We start from the raw sequence: 19,413 nt of genomic DNA, 5'->3' as shown, positions 1-19,413 counted from the left end.
ACTATTATGTAGAGTAAGCTGATTGCTGCTAGTCTTAATCGCCAACGTAAAGTATCCTGTTAAACCACACTGTACGCCGAAAACCGGTCAAAATATTAAGTTACTTCACATTAATTCTAAGATTTAATATTATATAACAAGATTTATATTAGAAATTATATTTTAAATGTTAAAACAACCGCTATACGTGTTTTCTAACTTTGTATCGCTTACAAGAGCTAAATGAACACATGCCGACCATGCATTTGTATAGGCGATTCACGCTCTGTGGGCTCCGTAATGGCGGACACGAGCGCCGTTTCCTAACTTGGTCTATACTAACTTTGGCGCTAACCACTACGCCCAAGTATCTCACCACTGTAGTACAATATTTGTTTTTTATAATTTTCTGTATTAATAAAAATTATACACAGATTTTATTATAACTTACTCCTTTGTTGTTGGAGTAACCGATTCATCTAATTTGTTTTCCACTTGTTGTTCTGCTTGCTGTATAGAAAACAAAGTTAATGGTGTAATATCAGTGTAACATTATGGTAAATTTAAATGTAATGCCCTAGTAGCGGGTTCATAACTTGGGGGTGTGTCAGGTTTATAAAGGGGTGTGGCATGTTTTCTTATAAATAAATGGTAAACATGCTTTGTTGGGCAAAAGGTGGGGAAGAGTCTGGTGGATATAATATTAATAATAAGTTTAAATTGTCTCTTCACTCACGGCAGTGAAGATAAGGAAATCGAAAAACAGGGTATAGCGACAAAACACAGCTTTCTGAAACACAGTTACGAATAAAATCATAACTAGCTCGGAAAGGTGGCCGAAAACCATACAGTGTAATTGTTAAGAAATAATCATTTAAATATAATAGATATATTTATTGTACCTGGTATTTAGGTAAAGCTGTTGTAAATGTGCGAAGATTTAATTTCAAAAGGTTTCTGTATGGTACGATTACCAACATTGCTACTTCAGTATCTAATTACAGAAATATAAGAAAACGATTCTGTAAATGTTTAAAGGAACAGTATAGTTAAAGTCGATGGCTAACATATTCTACGTGAGGTTATACAGTGAGGCATGTCATAGCTCACAGGGCCTGGGTCTTGGGCTAAAGTTGGCCTGCTTCCTCCAAAACGACTTAACAATCCTAATCTTTTTCTTGGAACGGTATTAATTAATGCTTAACATGAGCTACTAGAGCTAACGCGTTAACAGCCCGTTGGCGTTGTTCTTTGAAAGTTTACGCACAATGTGAAATCGAACAGCACGTACGCATACAACATTGTTTTAGTTTTATATGAAAAAAACTGGATTGAATCTTTTTAAGGGTAATAAGAATAATTTTTATTTTCAATCTAATTTTTCATTTATTCCGTATCTTAGCGACTGTAAAGCAAAAGCAAACTTGGTTGTGTCAAGTAAAGAATGTCAGCCATGTGTTCGTATGGCTGGAAAGTTTATAACTCCAAAGTTTTCCCGCGTTTTGACTTTTTTTGCCGAGTCAGTAATATATTTGTTGTGATGCGATGGTGCAACGTTTTTATGATGTGTTGAATTGTTAATATTTGTTATTGATCGAGAACGTCACGTCAGAAAAAAAGGGTTTGTTTGTTATGTAAATAATTGTTTATTCCATTATGCTATTTTTGAGAAAGTGCCAATTTATATAACCCATGTAACGTTATTAATTGTTAGTTAGTAGTTGCTATTAGTACATTATACACTTTGTTTCATTGTTACGTACGAAAGTTATTTCTTTCCTATAACAATGGGTATTGTTGATAAAATATTCAATAATCGTGATGTTACTCTGTTTGTCTGAAAGTAAATAATTAAAGTATGAATTATTTATGTGTTGTGTTAATTTAACAGGCGTTTGTCACAGCAGTTGGTGTGACTTGAATGTTTTAATTCTTGGTTGGGATAAAATGTCAACAATTGTAAAACAAGAAATGGATGACAATAATGATAAAGAAAATCAAGGTTTGAATACGAGTCGGCCTGGATTAAAAGAAGAAGTCGTAACCAAAGTTTTAAAAGATAGCGGTAATATTGGTTGTGATGATGTACAAGGTGATGGCTCTGGATCAGAATATGAAGATTGTCGGGACGAAATATCTTCATCACCTGTGTCAACTACATCTGACGCTTGGGAGTCGTTAGCTGGGGATCCGGTTAGTGACAACCCCTTGATGACGTCATCGATGATGGAAGAAGAGAAGAAACTTTCAAGCGAAGGGCAGAAGTCAGAAACGGAGTTGAAACAAAGGTCTTTGAAAGAGTGGAAAGAGATTTCTGAAGAGAAAAGATTGAAACAGCTAAATCATTTGCTTGAAAAGAGCAGTGTTTATGCCAATTATCTTCTAAATGTGATTGACACTTGTAAAGAGGAAGAGAAAAAGAAAATGGAAAGAAGAGAAAAGAGAAAAAAGAAAAAGTTGGCTTCAGCCAAAAAAGTTGAAAAACCTGTAAAAAATTTGCGAGCTAAGAAACGAAAAGCTGAGGAAAAAGTTGTCGTCGAGAAATCACAACCTGTAAAGAGGAAAAAGAAAAATGAAACTCCAGACTCTAACTTTAGCATTGGTGATAAAGTTCACGTGAAAAAGATAAGTCACGATCACGAGGAGGATTTGGTTGAAGCAAACGTCACGGATGTTTGTTTCATGAATGATGTTTATAAATACCAGGTTCATTACGTTGGTGCGGGGAAAAAGGCAAATGAGTGGATTGAAGAAAAAATGATCTTAGTGTTGGATGATGAAGATCAAGATGAGGATGGTGTTAAAAAGAAGAAAAATGTAAGTGAGGTTGATATTGGGAAGATCAATAAAGATGATTTGCTTGCATCAAAGTTGTACATGGGTGATGGTGGGAAACAAGAAGCAAGAATTAAAGTTATAAATGGAGTGATGCAAATAAATGGCCAAGATGTTCCACCAAACCAGCCCGAGTATTTAACTGGTGGCGTGTTGCGACCGTACCAGATCACAGGCTTTGAATGGTTAAAGGTTCTCTTTGATAATGCTGTGAATGGGATTCTTGCTGATGAGATGGGTTTGGGCAAAACTATTCAATGCATTGCAATGATATGTAGGCTTGTTAAGTCAGGGTTCACCGGTCCTTTCCTTGTATGTGCTCCACTTTCAACTATTTGTAACTGGATTAATGAATTCAAAAGATTTGCTCCAAGGATTCCGGTGTTATTATATCACGGTAGCGCAGCAGAGAGGTGCATTCTCGCTTCTACTATTTCTCATCTCAGTCCTGATCTTGGATGTCACCCAGTGGTTGTTACGTCATATGAAGTTCTAATCCGAGATCGCCCAACTTTGGGAAAACACTCGTGGGAATATTTGATTGTGGATGAAGGACACAGGATCAAAAATATGAACTGTCGGCTAATTAGGGAACTTAAAGCTCTTAAAGTAAATGCAAAGCTGTTGTTGACTGGCACACCACTGCAGAACAATTTATCAGAGCTGTGGTCTCTGCTTAACTTTCTTCTGCCTGAAGTTTTTAACGACCTCAGCACGTTTGAAGCGTGGTTTGATCTTAAGAAGATACAGAAAGGAATTGAATCGCAGCAGCAACAAGATGTAGTGATAAAACTGCAGAAGATTTTGGTTCCTTTCTTGTTGCGTCGCACAAAAAGTGACATCCAGATATATCTTCCCCCAAAGAAAGAGTTAATCGTCTTTGCACCTTTGTCTGAAAGCCAGAATGAAATCTATCAAGCTATTGTGAACCGAACAATCAGACAGTATTTGCACGAGGATAAAGATAAAGATGAGCAGAATGAACTTGCTCTAGAGAGAATCTCCAACGACAGCAATCAAAGTGATCAAGGTTTCTATGAGAGAGAAACAAGAAGTTCAACGTTGGCTACACGACAAGGGAAGGAGAGAGAGGATAGGATGACATATGATGATGAATCTGTTGTTAATGTTTCGCTCAGCAATCTCATGATGCAGCTAAGGAAGTGTTGCAATCATCCTTACCTTATCAAGTATCCTCTCATACCTGGTACCGACATCTTCCGGGTTGATGAAGAACTCATCTCATCAAGTGGAAAGCTCCAACTCCTGGATCGGATGCTGCCTGTGCTCAAGAAGAAAGGACACAAAATCCTCCTCTTCAGCCAAATGACAAGTTTGCTTGATATTCTCGAGGATTTCTGTAACTTCCGAAATCACTCGTATGTCCGACTAGATGGGTCAACGAAATGTGAAGTTCGACAAGAACGAATTGACGAATACAACCGTGATCCTGACCTGTTCATCTTCTTGTTATCGACGCGTGCAGGAGGTCTTGGCATCAACCTCACCTCAGCTGACACCGTGGTCATCTATGACTCAGACTGGAACCCACAAAACGATCTTCAAGCCCAGGATCGCTGCCACAGAATCGGGCAAACACGTTCCGTCCTGATTTATCGATTTGTCTCGTCGAACACGGTCGACCAGTTCATGGTTGAGCGAGCAGAAGCGAAGCGTGTCCTTGAGAGGATGATTATTAACCGGAATAAGTTTAAAGGAAAACTCGCAGAAGATTTGAATTCCAAAGAAGGAACTTCGAGCGTTTCAACTCAACTTCTTTCCCTGCTTCAACAAAATAAAAGCGAGAAGACCATGCCAGCTATCAGCGATAAAGATTTGGTCGAAATAATGGATCGGGAAAATGTGATGAAAAGTGAAAAACTTGAAACCAACCACTGTCTTATATCTAGTTCTGTTGTTTAGACAATTTTAAAGACTTTTACAACTGCCACATTAGAAAACTTTAGAACAATTTGTCAAAAAAATCATCTTTGGAAAATCCAGGATGCTCTGTGTGCCATGTACATGTAACATGTTATTACTTTAGCAATTTGTATTCCTGATTCTTGGTTATTTCCATATGGTATCATATTCCTTACCTGTTAGGCCTATCATCGAAATGCATAATTAATATTATCCATATGTGGGTGCTCAACTGCTCTCTTTGTATGCCCATACTGCTTAATAGCAAAGCAATGTCATCACATAGATACAATTTATGGCGCAAGTATCAAACAGCTAATATTTTCTTCCGATACAGTATTTTTATACAAATTTCATTTCTATTCATTTCAAAACAATCATATTTGTCTAAGTTTAAGACAACACAGTTTTTGCATATACTTGTTTGTTCTTTTATATGCTTACCCCTCCTGCTATACTACTTATTATTAATATAACCTCTTACTGCCTTACAACATTACTGCCAAAACAACATTTTTTTATACTTATAGGGCCATGACTTTATATTCTTATTAATTCATTTCCTAATTTTGCAATTTCAATATTTTCAAAGTGAACTTCTTGCCGTGGCAAAATGATTTTGAGCAATTTTAACCGTTTTGTTGTTTTCTAGTTGTTAGAGATTTTTGAAGTTAAGTTTAACAATGTCGAAAGTAGTCAAGAAATGTGTAAATGAATTTTCAAGACGTGGATTTCTATATAGTTTACTTGACCCAAAACCCTGTGTTATTCACGTGAGAAAGCAAACCTTTTTTTCATCAAATTATTCACATCATGATCAGTCGAATCACGGGAGAAACAGAAAATGGACTTTAGCTTTCGGGGTTGGAGGGGCACTTGCAGTGTTTGCTGCTCATAAATCCAATGACAACAAAGCCAGTGCTGCCAGGTATGATCCAAGCTCACCATTTTTGGGAGCTGGAAACACTGGTGGCAACACAAGAAGAGGAGCGTTTAATTTTGTAGCTGATGTTGTCCAAGTTGCCGGCCCGGCTGTTGTTCATATTGAGAGACTTGTAAAGTAAGTTTGTCGCGATCTTTATTCACTTATATCTTTGGGATAAGCTCAGCTCTGGCCTACATTCCTAGTCTCCTGGCATGTATAATTTTAGCCCCCCAAACAAGCAAGCCATTAAGATATTGCATTCACCACAATAGGCTAATCAATGAGGTTTCCTATGTGTCACACATAGAAAGTGTAACTGCATTTAACAATGTCACCCCAAATATCAAAAATGTTCTACCTATGATTATATTACTTTCTTTCAAGCATTGTTCTACTAAAACAACCTAATTATTCCATGTCTTAGTTCTTATACTTAACCATTAAAGTAACATTCAAGTGACTTTCACACAGTGTCCCATTCACAAGGAGGGCGGTAGCTGTTTCAAATGGATCGGGATTTCTTGTTGAATCGAATGGATTGATTATAACTAACGCTCATGTGGTGGGAAACCAATCTGCGTTAAATGTAAGGAATGACTTAAACAAATTCGGCGAATCTTACCTTGATCTGATGTTCATAGAGTTGAACTATTTCTGTTTAGTAAAATACAGTAATGATCTGGTCATATAAAAATGTAACCAACAAAAATCAGGTTCTATTTGAAAAAGAGACTGACAATGCCATTTAGGCGAAATATATTTCTCTATTACTACTAGTGGTTGGACTTGATTTTTGATGGTTACATTTTGTAGCACCAGATCATAAATGTAAGGAATGATATATTTCATATAAAGGGGATTTATGACAATAATTTTTTCTCAGTCTGCTATACGCAATGCAGATACTCTGTAGGGCAAACACTGGCAAAAAAAACGCACAAATAAACATATTATGTTTTTAATTAATTTGCACCGTTGTTTTATCATTAAATGAAATAGTTATAATGTATGTTAAATTTGGTTTCCACCCTATATTTTTGACTTTGTTGGTCCATTTTGGAAAATAAAGATTGGAAATAATGAATTTTACGATCACATATTTTAAACCCAGGTTAAATTACAAGATGGAAGGGAATTTGAAGGACAAGTTATTGGGATTGATGAAGCTCGAGATATTGCTGCCGTGAAAATTAATTGTGTGAGTTTTTGGAGTAACTTTTTAAAATGCAGGGAAGGCAGAACTAGTTGCTTCAGGTTGATTTGAAACATTAGGTTCCAATGTTTAGAAACTGAACTCAGTCCAGAAAATTCACCCCCAAACCCACATTACACCCCATTCTTGAATAAAAGTTTGCAATTTTCAACAACCAATTCAGCGGATTTGTTTATGGCTTTAGACCACACTAGATTTTTTCTGAAAACATGTCAATTAATGATTATAGCATGTTCTTTTTTGACCTATTACGCGAATGGTATAGTTCGCCTGCCTACCTTGCAACCACAGGTTTGGCGCCTATGTACATTATTGTACAACATATTTTATTACAGCTCTTATAGCTGCAGCCTGCAACAGTTATGTAACAGTTCACATTACACAACATACTTTATTGCAGACTGGGTTACCCAAGATTCCCCTCGGCACGACCCGTGACCTTCGACCTGGCGAATGGGTGGTGGCGATAGGGAGCCCTCTAGCGCTCAAAAACACGGTGACGGCTGGTATTGTGAGTAATATGTGTCGAGCGGGGAAGGAGCTTGGGTTAAGAGACGAAGAGAAAAGGGACATGGAATACATTCAAACCGATGCAACTATTAATGTAAGTTTAGCAGAATAGTTTATAGCCTGTTGTATGAGTGTTTTAATAAAAAGGTTTTCAATTTTTATTATCAATGTTTTTATGAAATATTTCAACCTAAATAAATGTAGTGATTATGGCTATCCTATTTCATAAACAATACTCGTAAGTCGAAATGTTGCTTCTGTTCATGGCCTTTTTAGAGGCCGATTGCTAGGAAGTAGTGAATCAAATATGTGAATGATAAATAATTGTTAATAAAAAAGGTTAATTTTATAATTTTTTTGGTCCCGGCCATTGGTCTTTTAACCCCCGAACATGACGGTTAAGAAATGCCCAGTGCCGTGGTACAACATAAAAAAACTGTTGTTTACCTGCCACGCGAAGGTAAAGCAAGTTACATTCATTTATTTAACTTATTAACACTATATGTATTATCAGGTTGGCAACTCAGGAGGTCCTTTAGTAAACTTAGATGGTGAAGTTATTGGTATCAACTCAATGATGGCTTCAGCTGGGATTGGTTTCGCCATTCCAATCGATTACGTCCGAGATTTCCTACAACAACTAGGCAAGTTTGGTTGTTTGTGACCACTTTTGTATAAAATTAAAGAATAAATAAATAAAACCTGCAATTATTCAACGTATCCTGCCATGCTGCATTGTATGATCAAAAATTTTTCTATTGAACATTTTTTTCAGCAGTTTTAAAGATTGACTGTTTTGCCACTTATTTGCTTCGCTTCATTGATTTAATGTAATTGATCTTTGCCATAGTTTTAAACAGAGAAATACATTTTATTATTGATTTAGGTTATGACATTACAGAACATAGGCATCTGACAACAGTGTACTAATTTGGTCTTGGCTATCTTTTACTTTTTTTGTCTATTTTCTTGTCCCCATTTGGTAGTAAATAAAAAACTCTCATAGACCGCTGTTAATTGTTTAAAACAGGATCAGAATATTTGGATAATATGGCCTATAGATGTTCCCACTAACCCCACAGTACCATATATTAATTTGTTATTTGTTATAACACCACAGAACATGGACAGCAGACCAGGGTCCAACACACACGTCGATGGATAGGTGTAAGTATGTTGTCACTCACACCAGAAATATCCTCACACCTCAGGGCAAGGAATCCTGACTTTCCTGACGTAACTACGGGTGTTTATGTTCATAAAGTAACCCCTGATTCACCTTCTGACATGTAAGTTGTGTTTTTTTTTTATCATAGGCACCAAACCTGGGGTGGCAGGGTAGGCAGTCTAACCTTAGAGTTAGCAAATATTATAAACAGCAGATTAAACTAAGGACGAAATGGTAATGTTTAATATTGATGTTTGTCTAAAAACCTAATGTAATGAACCTAATGATAGAAACCAAACCTGGTGTGGCAAGGTAGGTAGACCAACCCTAGACTTTTCTACATTGCATTATTCAGTAAACATTACAACCAATAAGTTAGATTTGATTCACTGGTGCTTCTAACTACCCTGCCTCCCCTACATTATTAAAAGTGTGGCGCCTGTGGTGTTTATGTTGTTTAAGTATAAGACACACTGAAAATCTGGGGCTTTGAAATATACCCAATGCAAGTAAAATCATTTGAGTTTTAAGTTCTACAGCAGTGGTTCTTAAACTTTCTGGGGTTTTAAACAATGCTTGGATCTTGGATTCTATGGTTTTTTCTCAACGCATAAAATATTATACTTTTGATAAATTTTACATTTTTGTAGCAGATTACTTATTTATATATTACACTATGCCTTGTAGCAATAACAGCAGAAAAACCAAACGTGTTTTCTAAGTTTCTATTTAATGTGTTTTAATTAAACTTAAACTAATTACCTCTCACAGAGCTGGTGTCCAAAATGGTGATGTCATAATAAAGATTAACGGAAAACAAATAAATGGTGTCAGTGATGTGCTGGAAACTCTTAAGCAAAACCAAGTTCTCAACGCGTCAATTTGTCGCAGAGGAAGGACAATCGTTGTTCGAATTATCGCTGAAGAAATTGTTCATTGATGAAATTGTTCACATGCAAAGTGAGTTTTGAATTCTTTCCCTTTAACTAAGGGGCCGTTTCTTAACTTTTTTACCACGACAAAAATATTAACCCTAAATTATTAGAGAAGTTTTAGACAGAATTTTCAAAACTAATTCTATCACACAACTTCTTGATGTTATAATAAATATTTTTTCCCTGTCTAACAAATTTAAGATCTTATCCCAATCTTTATTATTTAAACGTACATTCCAATCACAGGTCACTGAATCAATGTTCTCCCAATATTTGTATTGTTGGAATTGTTATTTCAGCGTAACAACTCATTCAACTCAACAACATTCTTTTGCTCCAGTTTTATTGTTTGGATGTTGTTGTTGTTTCTATTTTATTCCTTGCAATAATTAGAATTAATATGTACTATGTAGTGACAACACTGATTAGCTGATAACATTTATTTTAACTAAAAAACACTTTTTATTTTCAACTCATTTCTGCAAACTTGGAAATTTCCTGATGAATCTATTTTTTTTGAAACATCTTAAAACTTGATGGCTAATTTTCACTCACTTCTACTGTTTTCATCCATTGTAGGCTAAAGTATTGGGGTAACTCAAACTGTAACTATTCCGTGGCAAATTGATGGTATTTGCCACCAGCCACTGTGAATTTCTAAGGCAGACTGGTTAAGCAGAAATCCACAATACTTGATATTTTACTTTCCCAGGTTACCTACAACTTGTGTTTATGTGTTGCATATTATGGTAGCAATGTATGGTCCTTTATATTGTTTCCCAACTACCTTTTGTAGCAACTTTGTTTTTTTCTTAACATTTTGTGTTTTACGCAATAGTTTCATGTGAAATATTAATAATAATATGATTATGAAAATCATGAGTTGATAATTTCATAATGTTTCTTACATTTTCTTGGTTTAATTCATGCAATGGTTTGTACAACAACAACTAGTAATTCCACTTTAAACATTCTTAAGTTAATACAGTGGTTCTCAACCACTCTGTATGGAAATTAACATTCAAGCTATTTAAGTTCATTCACAATAATCAAAAATATGTTTGTTTTTTGTTTTGTTTTTTTCTGTGTTGTTTCAAACTGTGTTGCTGCTTGTACTGTGTTCTGTTGATTAATTTAAATTCCCTTTGACTAAATTGGTTTCTTATAACTTGGTGAAGTGCTACGTTTGAAAAATTATTTTATGAAAACCTTCAATTTGTTTTAAATAATTATCATCAATGATAAATATATTATGTTGTTTCTTAAGGCTATGACGTAAATTAGTTTTAAACTGATTTCAACTGTTGTTAAATATCAATGTAATGGTATATTTGGATTACAACGCAACAGCGCCTCTAGCGGACGAAGTGGTTGAAGTTATAACAAAGTCTTTAACTGAGGGTTGGGGAAACCCCAGTAGTGATCATGGGCCAGGTATTATACGATTTCTATTAAAATTATTGTGGGGTTATGGACAAACTCTTTTCTAAATCTTAGGTGCAATGTCGTATTTTTAAATCTGTTTGTATGATTTTAAACATCGACACTCGTTTGATATACACTATTTCCTCATACCTGATTATGAGTTACCATGTATAAACAGCTTAATAAACTCAAAATTGTCACAGGAAGGCATGCGAAACAACTGATATCCGAAGCAAGAAGTAACATAGCCGACTGTATTGGTTGTTTTGCATCAAACATTATCTTTACATCTGGTGGCAGCGAGGCTAATAACTGGGTGATACAATCTGTATTGTCATGTCATAATGGAGGCGAACCGCATCATAAACCACACATTGTTACATCTTCAGTTGAACATGATTCAGTGTTGGTTCCTTTGATTGTTTTGCAACAAAGAGGATTAATAGGTAATATTCATATCTATGAGTTTTTAAAAAACATGATGTTTCATAGTTTATTGCTTAATCTAATTTGTTTATTTCCATCAATACATTTATGGGTTCGAAACTTCGATGCTGCTACCATTGTGGACAAAACCTTAACCACAATTGCTTCAACCCCGCTTATGGGATGTCTAAACTGTCAGTCATACAAAATAAACATCAGGCACAAAGTTGCACACATGGTAATTCGACAGCAGGAACGATGTGCATGAAACAGAACAGCGTGGTATAACGACTGTCCTTGCATCAATCTTTTTGGTATTGCATTTGGAAAAGATAAATTAAATTTATTTGAATTCTAAAGTTTATATAACTAGTTATTTACAGAGCTTACCAAAGTTTCTGTAAATCACAGTAGTGGGGAAATAAGTTGTGATGATGTCATTAAAGAGATCAAACCAAACACAGTTCTTGTCACGGTCATGATGGCTAATAATGAAACTGGAACAATAATGGTAATGTTTGTTGTAAATTGTAATGTGTTTAGATATGTAGAACTTATATATCGCCAACTCTGTCAAAAAAACAAGCTTTCCTAGCGTAATGCACTGCTTAGGACTTCGTACTCATATAGATAAAATATTTAGAACATTTTTAGATCTTCATTTTGAATTTGCAGAAGTGTTAAACTGTAACTTGTTTCTTACTCTTGTATGATTGCTTCGAGTTTTGAAGCCAACACTAGGATAATGGGATAAATGTAGTCTTTGTGCTGCTAATCCACTGGTGCGTTTCGCTGGTACATCCTTACTAGTTACTACGGTGGTGAAAACCAGGAGAAGGAAACTACAGTTGTCCAATTACCCTGTTGCTGTTTCCACAACTTGTTTCTGTTTTGGTTTAGTCATTTCTCGGGCAATATTTAATAGGAGATTGGTAATATTTGACTAAAACAATTTTATATATGCAATGATTTTTATATGTTGCAGTGACTCATAGGTGAGGGTTTCCTTCGTCTGCAACTCACTCTTATAAAATAGATTATTTACAACCTTTAATGGCTACATTCTATAGCAATTAATTTGACAACCTATGATTAAACCCAAGTATTCACAGCCCATCAAAGACATTGTTCGTGATATACGAACATTGGAGGAAAAAAATAATCGGAAGATATTAATCCACACGGACGCTGCACAAGCTATTGGGAAGATAGGAGTTAATGTTGGAAAATTGGGGGTGGATTTCCTCACAACAGTCGGCCACAAGGTGGGGCAAGCAAGGAACAATCCTTGTTGTCCTAAATGTCATCTGAATGTAACTTGCTTTATCCGAATGGGAAAGTTGTAATAACACGGGTGTTCTGTTTCATACACTTTGTGCCTGCTTACAAGTTATCATGTATGTTACGCTGTGAGTGATTATTTTTGGGGGATTTTTTATGTATGGCTGATAATTTGGACAACCCATTACTTAGTGACCAATAAGTTTGAGCAATTGCCGTTAAGGGTCTTGCACAAGGACACATACACCCACAATGATAACACTAACAGTGCTGGGCCTTGAACCCATTCCCTTTGGCTCAGGCAGACGTGCTAACCACTTTGCTACGGCACCACCTAAAAGTAACTTTAAAATGTAGCCGTTTAACATATTTTCTGTTTAGTTTTATGGACCAAGAATTGGAGCTCTTTATGTGAAAGATGTCAACGCATTAACTCCTCTTATATATGGTGGGGGGCAGGAGTGGGGGTTGAGGGCAGGGACCGAGAACACACCCATGATAACCGGGCTCGGTGAAGCAGCTAAATTAGTAAAAGATAATTTGAATTTTTACGCTGATAATATGAAACTAACGAGGGATTATTTAGAAGAAAGACTGAAGGTACGTTAGGGCCTAAAATATTTGGTATGTAATTCTTATTCTGTATACGTTCCTTATTTTGTAAGTTTGTAACAAAAGACATATATTATACTGTAATAATATATACACAGCATGTTGGCATGGCTCATGGCGCAGTGGTTATGTTAAAGCATTCCCCTTTTACCAGAGGAAACCGGTTTGGTTGCTTGATGCTGCTACCGTTATGGTCTTATGTGTTCTTGCACGAGAAACTTAACTGTAAAAATATGCAACTATTGGTGATAAGTTGTACTTTAAAGGCCTTACTAATGTTCACCTGCAAAGGTACATATGTTGTAACTCGTAAGGTCGCGTGTTATTACTGTTATAAATGTGTTACTTTTATTGCCCGGCCACATAGGATAAATGAGTCACATTCGTTCATACTCTGAGTTATAAACTTGTCTTATTTTCTTTCAGAAAGAATTTGGAAGCCGTATAACTTTTAACTGTAAATCCAACAACAGATTACCAAACACTTGTAACTTCTCATTTGTTGGTCAAGGATTTGAAGGTATGAGATTTCTATCCTGCTCAGTTGTTTATATGTTTTCTATGGCAACCATGGATCAAAGTTACAGCAAGGATATAGCAGAAAAAAAATGGAAATCTAGGATAGAAAGGTTTAAATATAAAAAGCTCATCAAGAACACAGAGGCACTTGCTCAAAGTTTTCGTAATTCTTGTTTTAATTTCTTCTATTATGAGCTAACATTTAGGTTAGAAATTTTCAGACATATTTGGAGAAGTACAATAACACAGACAGTGGTAATGCTTTTGTAATATTCTTGTATGCTTTTTATAGGCTACTATGCAGTTAGTATATTAATACATATGATAAATATTTAAATTATTAACATTTAGTTATATTATAGGCTATATGATTATAACACTAATATAATGAACTGGCTATATATGAGTTTATTTATAGACTGTAGGCTAAAAAACATATAAATAGTCATGTTTATTGTAAGGAGTGAAAGGTGTATGTAGATTTAAACAGTTACTGGGTTTTACTGAATGATATATTAGCGGCAAAACTGAAAGAAAATTTTAGCTAAGTCAACTCTAGTTCAAGGCTGATGCAATGCAAGTATGTCTCTTTTTTCTGTGGAAATTAAAGTTATGTCTGCTTATCCTTGAACTGCAATACCTTCGGCAACTCAACTATGGGCATTGGAGTAGCTAGCAACCATGGATAAGTCATTCAAGTTCTCACCTACAAACAAGGATATAAATGACCAAACCAACCAAAAGTCATTGTTAACATGGGAGTGGCAACCATAGATAAGTCACTCACGTTCCCACTCGAATATAATTGACCAAACCAGCTAAATACCATAATTTAGTCACTTTCAACACATAGCATTGGTTATGTTAATACATGCAGGTTACAAAGTAGTTAAGATGGCCAAGAGCTTCACATGCAGTACTGGATCTGCTTGCCATGCAAGTGAATGTTTGCCTTCTAAGGTTTTACTCAACTTTCATATTGAAAGAAATGTGGCAGCAAATGCACTTCGTTTATCAACTGGAAGAACAACAACTATAGAAGATATTGATTGTGTGATTAATGAATTAAAATCAATATTTACGAACATACAAAACACATAACTTCATAAACATTTCTTCCTATTTAGCAAAAAAACATAATTTTTCTCTAACACAGTGATCACTAACTTGATTCATACAGTAGGGTGGGAAAGATTTCTTACCTTTTTTTTCCTATCTCAAAATGACTATTCAAAGAATTATGAAAACCCATTCTCATGACTCCCATAAACCGTTGTTAATTGTGTAAAACACGGTTAGGATATTTGGATTTTATGTGATAACGGTGTCCCATCTTCCCACCACACTGTAATATTTAGGACAAAAGGAACTAAATATCCTATTTCCACAATGCTTTTAAAAGAGTGGAGTTCTAATTGCTTTGTTATATATTTGATCTGTCATGGAACGATACACGATTTTGTTTGTCATCCTTGGCTTTGGCCCAGAAAGTCCAGCCCTGGTTATTTAAATGAAATTAGTGCATTTATAATTCATACAACACAAAGCATTGCAATGACTAGATGGAAAACGCTTATAACATGTAGTTTACCAGATTCCTTTAATACCATTGTGAGTTAATGAAGGTTGTACAGCATTGCTGTAATGTGGAGTGACGTTACAAGCGTCCACGTTTACCCCTTTAATTTTTTAGAATGTACTTGACATGCATGGTGTCGCATTGGTGGTTCTTAGCGTATATATTTTAATATGGTGCAATAAACGTTACTTTCAATTGTTCGTATAATTCAATACACCAGGACATGGGCTGTCGAAATTGTCAGCCAAGCAACAAGAAAAATAATCCACAAAAAGACATGCGTAGTAACTTGTAAGCGGCCACGAGGTGTATAAAAGTGAATATCTATGTTATAACGACTTACATATATACACGTTACACTAAACGACTAAAGTATGTCTTTCTTTTTTGTTGTTGTTTCAATAGTTAGTGGGAACAAGGTGTATGAAACAGATTACTCGTGACTACTGTTAGAGGAAGGAATGTCGTTTTCCTGTCATAGGGTTGATAATGGGCTCTTTAAGGGGCTATTTTTCTTCCAATTAAATTTTAATTTGTTGTAATTAAACACTAATCATTATAAATATACACTGTATTATTGGGTTTTCAAAAAATAAAATGTGATACAAATTCAGAAAAGTGATCACTAACTAAAATAATTGCATGGAAACCTGTTAAGGTATACGAGTTAAATAAAACAGAACATACGTATTATTTAATGACTGATGTTGCGCCGCCACGCGGGATTAAATAAGTAACATTCATTCAGAGTATATAGTAGCTTTAAGCCTAAGGGGTGGGGGAAGATAAAATACCTTTTCTTTATATTTTCTTTCCCCATTTTAAAATAAACAAAGAACATATAGAGAATTATAAAACCGTATCCTCACGACTCCTATGTTAATTGTTTAAAACACGATCAGGATATTTGGGTTTTATGTGCTCAAGGCGTCCCGTCTTTTACCATCCTACTATACATCATGCTTTCAAATGAAAGAACAAAGTCAAAATGTTTTTTTTTTGTACAATAAACAACACTGTATACCTTTACATAATTCACTCGGATGTTGTATACACATTTATGGCTATGCATAGCAATTATATAAAGAAGTTCCTATGTAATACGTCACACATTTATAAATTTTTTTTACTGCAACCCATTGGTTTTAATTGTGCTGCTCAAACTGTCTGCCTTACAAAAAGACAAAAAAAACTACAACCAAAAAAGCGTATGTGGGAAATTTGAAAGCGGGAACAAAATCTGTAAGAAACAGAACATGGTTATAGCGACAGATGTTACATTAACAAGCGAGCATAAAAAGTTTATGTTTTGTTGTTATTTCGATTGTTGTTTTGCTCCAAGTCTGGCCTTTCGCAAAGAGTTTGATATTTTGTATCCAAGTTGCAATTAATATCATACCACGCATACCTCGTCGAAATAACGCAGTTTGAATTCTTTTGTCCGTTCGGTTCCCCCTCTTTCCATCTCAATTGTGATGAATCGACCGCTGTCCAGTCATCCCATATCCATTCCCCTTCTTTATCTTTATCAGTCAACCCAATCCAGTAATTTTTATTGTTTAACAGTGATCTATATCGCTTCTTAAGTTGTCTGTAAAAAATAAACACATGCCTAATACATGTTGTATAGTTTGTGCCAGCAGTAACAAGACACTCGTATTATAACCCGGGTGTTGTACATATCCCACGAATATAATAGGAATTAAGGTCAGTTGTCAGTACATTACAATTACTTACTCTCTAACAGTATGGTCAATTTCTCCGTATATTATCAACCAACCACCCAACTCTTCACAAGCATCACGTGCAAGATTATGGTTCGTTTTATCTGGTAGGAGCTTGTATAAGTATCCGCTCCCAGGTCTGTACCAATCGTCTCCTATTTCATCTGCAATATAAATAAATGTATAACGTTTATCCTCACAATAGTTGTTAACACTGAAAGACATGAATGAGTTATTGGCTACATTTATAAAACAATCAACAAAAAGTTATATATAGTAGGTAGGGGGAGATGGGACACCCTTGACACATAATAACCAAATGTTCTGATCGTGTTTTAAACAATTAACAACGGTCTATGGGAGCCGTGAGGATATAGTTTTATAAAGAAATCGTTGAATGTTTGTTTACCACAAAATTGGAGGAGAAAATAGATTGAAAAGGTGTCCCATCTCCCCCCACCCTACTATACTTCGTAAATTGTAAGCAGACCTAAGATGTATAAAGTTGAACATTTACCCCCCGTTTGTTACCTCATGCGCACTGTCGGAGTTGAGCGAGCTTACTGAACTTTCAAAATAAACATTATTCGTTTTAACATTATATTTTCATAGCTCTTGATTCTAAATATTATTTCGTGACGCAAATCGTCCAACGGCACGAGTACTAGGTAAGATTCATGGCATTTATAAGACATTACCGGTCTTACCTGACGTGTAAATAGTGAATTGGAATGTCAGAGACATCCAATCCCAACCCGATGTGGAATCCAGTCGTTCTATTTCAACGATGGCGCTATCATGAAACATTTCATCGACTTTGACTCTGAATTTATGCGGCAGGGAAGTGTTGGTTGGTTTGGCTTTGACGACAAGAGCATGCGGGGTGGATGGGAGACATACCATGTATGATAGTTGGAATTTATTCTTCTGGTTGGGTGAGTAGGAGAAGACATTCACCTTGTTTCTTTCAAATGTATCATTTCCTATACAAGGAGAAACGATAATTAACGCATATATTTGGTTAGGCTAAGATGGACACGTTTTCGTCCCAATTGGTATAGTGGGGTATGGGGGTTTAGGTCCTTATGACACCCCGCCGTGTACTGCACAGTACTATAAAACTACTTTTCTGTTTTTTTTTATTAAAAACTGGTTCTACTATAAAGCTAAATATAACTTACCTGTCGCTTCACATTTGTAAAATAGATAAAACAACACAGCACATCCGAACCACATACTTATTTTATGTGAGCTTTACCTTGATTGAATGGTTCATAATTTGTATGACAATACACATCCACAGTACGTACGTGGTTAATTTAAACAGAAACTCAGAGCTGTGTGTGACGTCGTCTTGTATACGTTACAAGTTACATGAACACGACCTCATTTTAAACTTAATATCCTCTATAGTACGCAGAATATCACAAGTGGAGTTACAACGTATGTAAGTTTGTGGGTGGTTGTGTTTTTTTACGGCTGACGATTTGACAACCCATTATTGACTTCTGAAATGACGCAGTTGAATAAATACTTGAATGAAAGAATATGCTTTATTCTAAAGTAGTCAGAAAACGACAGTCGTTATATAACACGTACTGGTACGTTTGAAATATAGTAAAGTTGGGGAAGATGGGACACCTTTAGCACATAAAACCGAGATATCCTGATCGTGTTTTAAACAGTTAACAGTGGTCTATGGAAGTCGTGGGGATGTGGTTTTGTAATTCTTTGAATGATTCTTGTTCACTACTAAATGGGACGAAAAAATAGAATAAACAGGTGTGCCATCTCCCCCTACCCTACTATATACATTCTAATATACTTCAGTTCAAACACAGAGGTTTATTGTTTACTTTGTTACTTCTGCTACTATGCTCAATAACATAATAGTTATTATTAAGAAAATATAAACTTTACTTTAACGTTTCATAATTTATCGCTCTTTTAACACTTTGCAAAGCAGGATTGATTAAGATCCGTATTCCAACTCTAGTATTCTAACTTGTGATGAAGGTCCAATAATGTTTCAACCACTTTATAAAACCGAACCATTTTCAGCAAGTCTTTAATATGAGATATGCCTATGTGTTTTTCCTTGTGCTCAAAAAGTCCAGAGCATTAAATGCCTGTTTTAACTTTGGCTCGATTCTTCATCCTTCATAAGTTTCTTAGATGACGGTGAATCTTTAGGCAATCTCCTGCGTTAAAACTTAACATTAATTTATTGCCACGTATTAAAAATCCCTAGGAAATATTTACCCACAAAGTTATATATAGTAGGGTGGGGGAAGATGGGACACCTTTGTATTCTATTTTCTCGTCCCATATGACAGTAACCGAAGAACAGTCAAAGAAT

At 35.4% G+C, this 19,413-nt stretch overlaps 6 protein-coding genes and 1 non-coding gene across 7 annotated transcripts in view; 4 read left to right on the top strand and 3 right to left on the bottom strand.

Moving 5' to 3' along the window:
* LOC100177363 overlaps positions 1–1,003 on the bottom strand; it is a 3,295-nt gene extending 2,292 nt beyond the window's left edge. Inside the window, exons 1-2 of the mRNA XM_002129087.4 lie at positions 882–1,003; positions 431–489 (exon numbers count right to left, since the gene is read on the bottom strand). Of these exons, the coding sequence (XP_002129123.3) occupies positions 431–489; positions 882–959 (137 nt within the window). The 5' untranslated portion in view covers positions 960–1,003. The remainder of the gene's footprint in view (positions 1–430; positions 490–881) is intronic.
* Positions 1,004–1,874: 871 nt separating this feature from the next.
* On the top strand, positions 1,875–5,389 carry LOC100175023 (lymphocyte-specific helicase-like). Its single transcript, XM_026836106.1, has one exon. It carries the CDS (start codon positions 1,927–1,929, stop codon positions 4,735–4,737), a length of 2,811 nt encoding a protein of 936 aa, XP_026691907.1. The 5' UTR covers positions 1,875–1,926; the 3' UTR covers positions 4,738–5,389.
* On the top strand, positions 5,388–10,755 carry LOC100182899 (serine protease HTRA1-like). The gene is made up of 8 exons (XM_002123685.4): positions 5,388–5,797; positions 6,134–6,248; positions 6,774–6,860; positions 7,276–7,479; positions 7,900–8,029; positions 8,506–8,674; positions 9,325–9,513; positions 9,735–10,755. The coding sequence occupies exons 1-7, from the start codon at positions 5,421–5,423 to the stop codon at positions 9,491–9,493; spliced, it is 1,251 nt and encodes a 416-aa protein (XP_002123721.1). The 5' UTR covers positions 5,388–5,420; the 3' UTR covers positions 9,494–9,513; positions 9,735–10,755.
* On the top strand, positions 9,079–9,140 carry mir4203 (microRNA 4203). The gene has a single exon (NR_034599.1). It is a non-coding gene; the product is annotated as a microRNA 4203 (primary transcript).
* Positions 10,743–15,525, top strand: LOC100185216 (selenocysteine lyase-like). Its single transcript, XM_002129298.3, has 7 exons — positions 10,743–10,922; positions 11,117–11,359; positions 11,723–11,850; positions 12,452–12,604; positions 13,002–13,220; positions 13,659–13,752; positions 14,629–15,525. The coding sequence occupies exons 1-7, from the start codon at positions 10,811–10,813 to the stop codon at positions 14,850–14,852; spliced, it is 1,173 nt and encodes a 390-aa protein (XP_002129334.1). The 5' UTR covers positions 10,743–10,810; the 3' UTR covers positions 14,853–15,525.
* Positions 15,526–16,309: 784 nt separating this feature from the next.
* Positions 16,310–18,279, bottom strand: LOC104265359 (hepatic lectin). Its single transcript, XM_026836132.1, has 3 exons — positions 17,762–18,279; positions 17,068–17,218; positions 16,310–16,921 (listed from the first exon to the last, which is right to left on the bottom strand). Exons 1-3 carry the CDS (start codon positions 17,955–17,957, stop codon positions 16,633–16,635), a joined length of 636 nt encoding a protein of 211 aa, XP_026691933.1. The 5' UTR covers positions 17,958–18,279; the 3' UTR covers positions 16,310–16,632.
* Positions 18,280–18,588: 309 nt separating this feature from the next.
* Positions 18,589–19,413, bottom strand: part of LOC100178178 (organic cation transporter protein-like) — a 7,536-nt gene continuing 6,711 nt past the window's right edge. Inside the window, exon 14 of the mRNA XM_009859169.3 lies at positions 18,589–19,255. Within this exon, the coding sequence (XP_009857471.3) occupies positions 19,189–19,255 (67 nt within the window). The 3' untranslated portion in view covers positions 18,589–19,188. The remainder of the gene's footprint in view (positions 19,256–19,413) is intronic.

The sequence above is a fragment of the Ciona intestinalis genome, chromosome 1 (assembly GCF_000224145.3).
Source record: "Ciona intestinalis chromosome 1, KH, whole genome shotgun sequence".
Classification (NCBI taxonomy): Eukaryota; Metazoa; Chordata; class Ascidiacea; order Phlebobranchia; family Cionidae; genus Ciona; species Ciona intestinalis.
This window is presented reverse-complemented; position numbering and strand designations above follow the sequence as displayed.

Excerpts from the sequence above, each read along its gene's own strand:
- LOC100175023 (XM_026836106.1), top strand. The coding sequence starts at position 1,927 with ATGTCAACAATTGTAAAACAAGAAATGGATGACAATAATGATAAAGAA.
- LOC100182899 (XM_002123685.4), top strand. The coding sequence starts at position 5,421 with ATGTCGAAAGTAGTCAAGAAATGTGTAAATGAATTTTCAAGACGTGGA. Across the intron at positions 6,861-7,275 it reads CTGCCGTGAAAATTAATTGT|ACTGGGTTACCCAAGATTCC; the intron begins GTGAGTTTTTGG and ends ACTTTATTGCAG. Across the intron at positions 8,030-8,505 it reads AGATTTCCTACAACAACTAG|AACATGGACAGCAGACCAGG; the intron begins GCAAGTTTGGTT and ends ATAACACCACAG.
- LOC100185216 (XM_002129298.3), top strand. The coding sequence starts at position 10,811 with ATGGTATATTTGGATTACAACGCAACAGCGCCTCTAGCGGACGAAGTG. Across the intron at positions 10,923-11,116 it reads CAGTAGTGATCATGGGCCAG|GAAGGCATGCGAAACAACTG; the intron begins GTATTATACGAT and ends AAATTGTCACAG. Across the intron at positions 12,605-13,001 it reads TCACAACAGTCGGCCACAAG|TTTTATGGACCAAGAATTGG; the intron begins GTGGGGCAAGCA and ends TTTTCTGTTTAG.
- LOC104265359 (XM_026836132.1), bottom strand. The coding sequence starts at position 17,957 with ATGGTATGTCTCCCATCCACCCCGCATGCTCTTGTCGTCAAAGCCAAA. Across the intron at positions 17,219-17,761 it reads ATTCACTATTTACACGTCAG|ATGAAATAGGAGACGATTGG; the intron begins GTAAGACCGGTA and ends TTTATATTGCAG. Across the intron at positions 16,922-17,067 it reads ATTGACCATACTGTTAGAGA|ACAACTTAAGAAGCGATATA; the intron begins GTAAGTAATTGT and ends TATTTTTTACAG.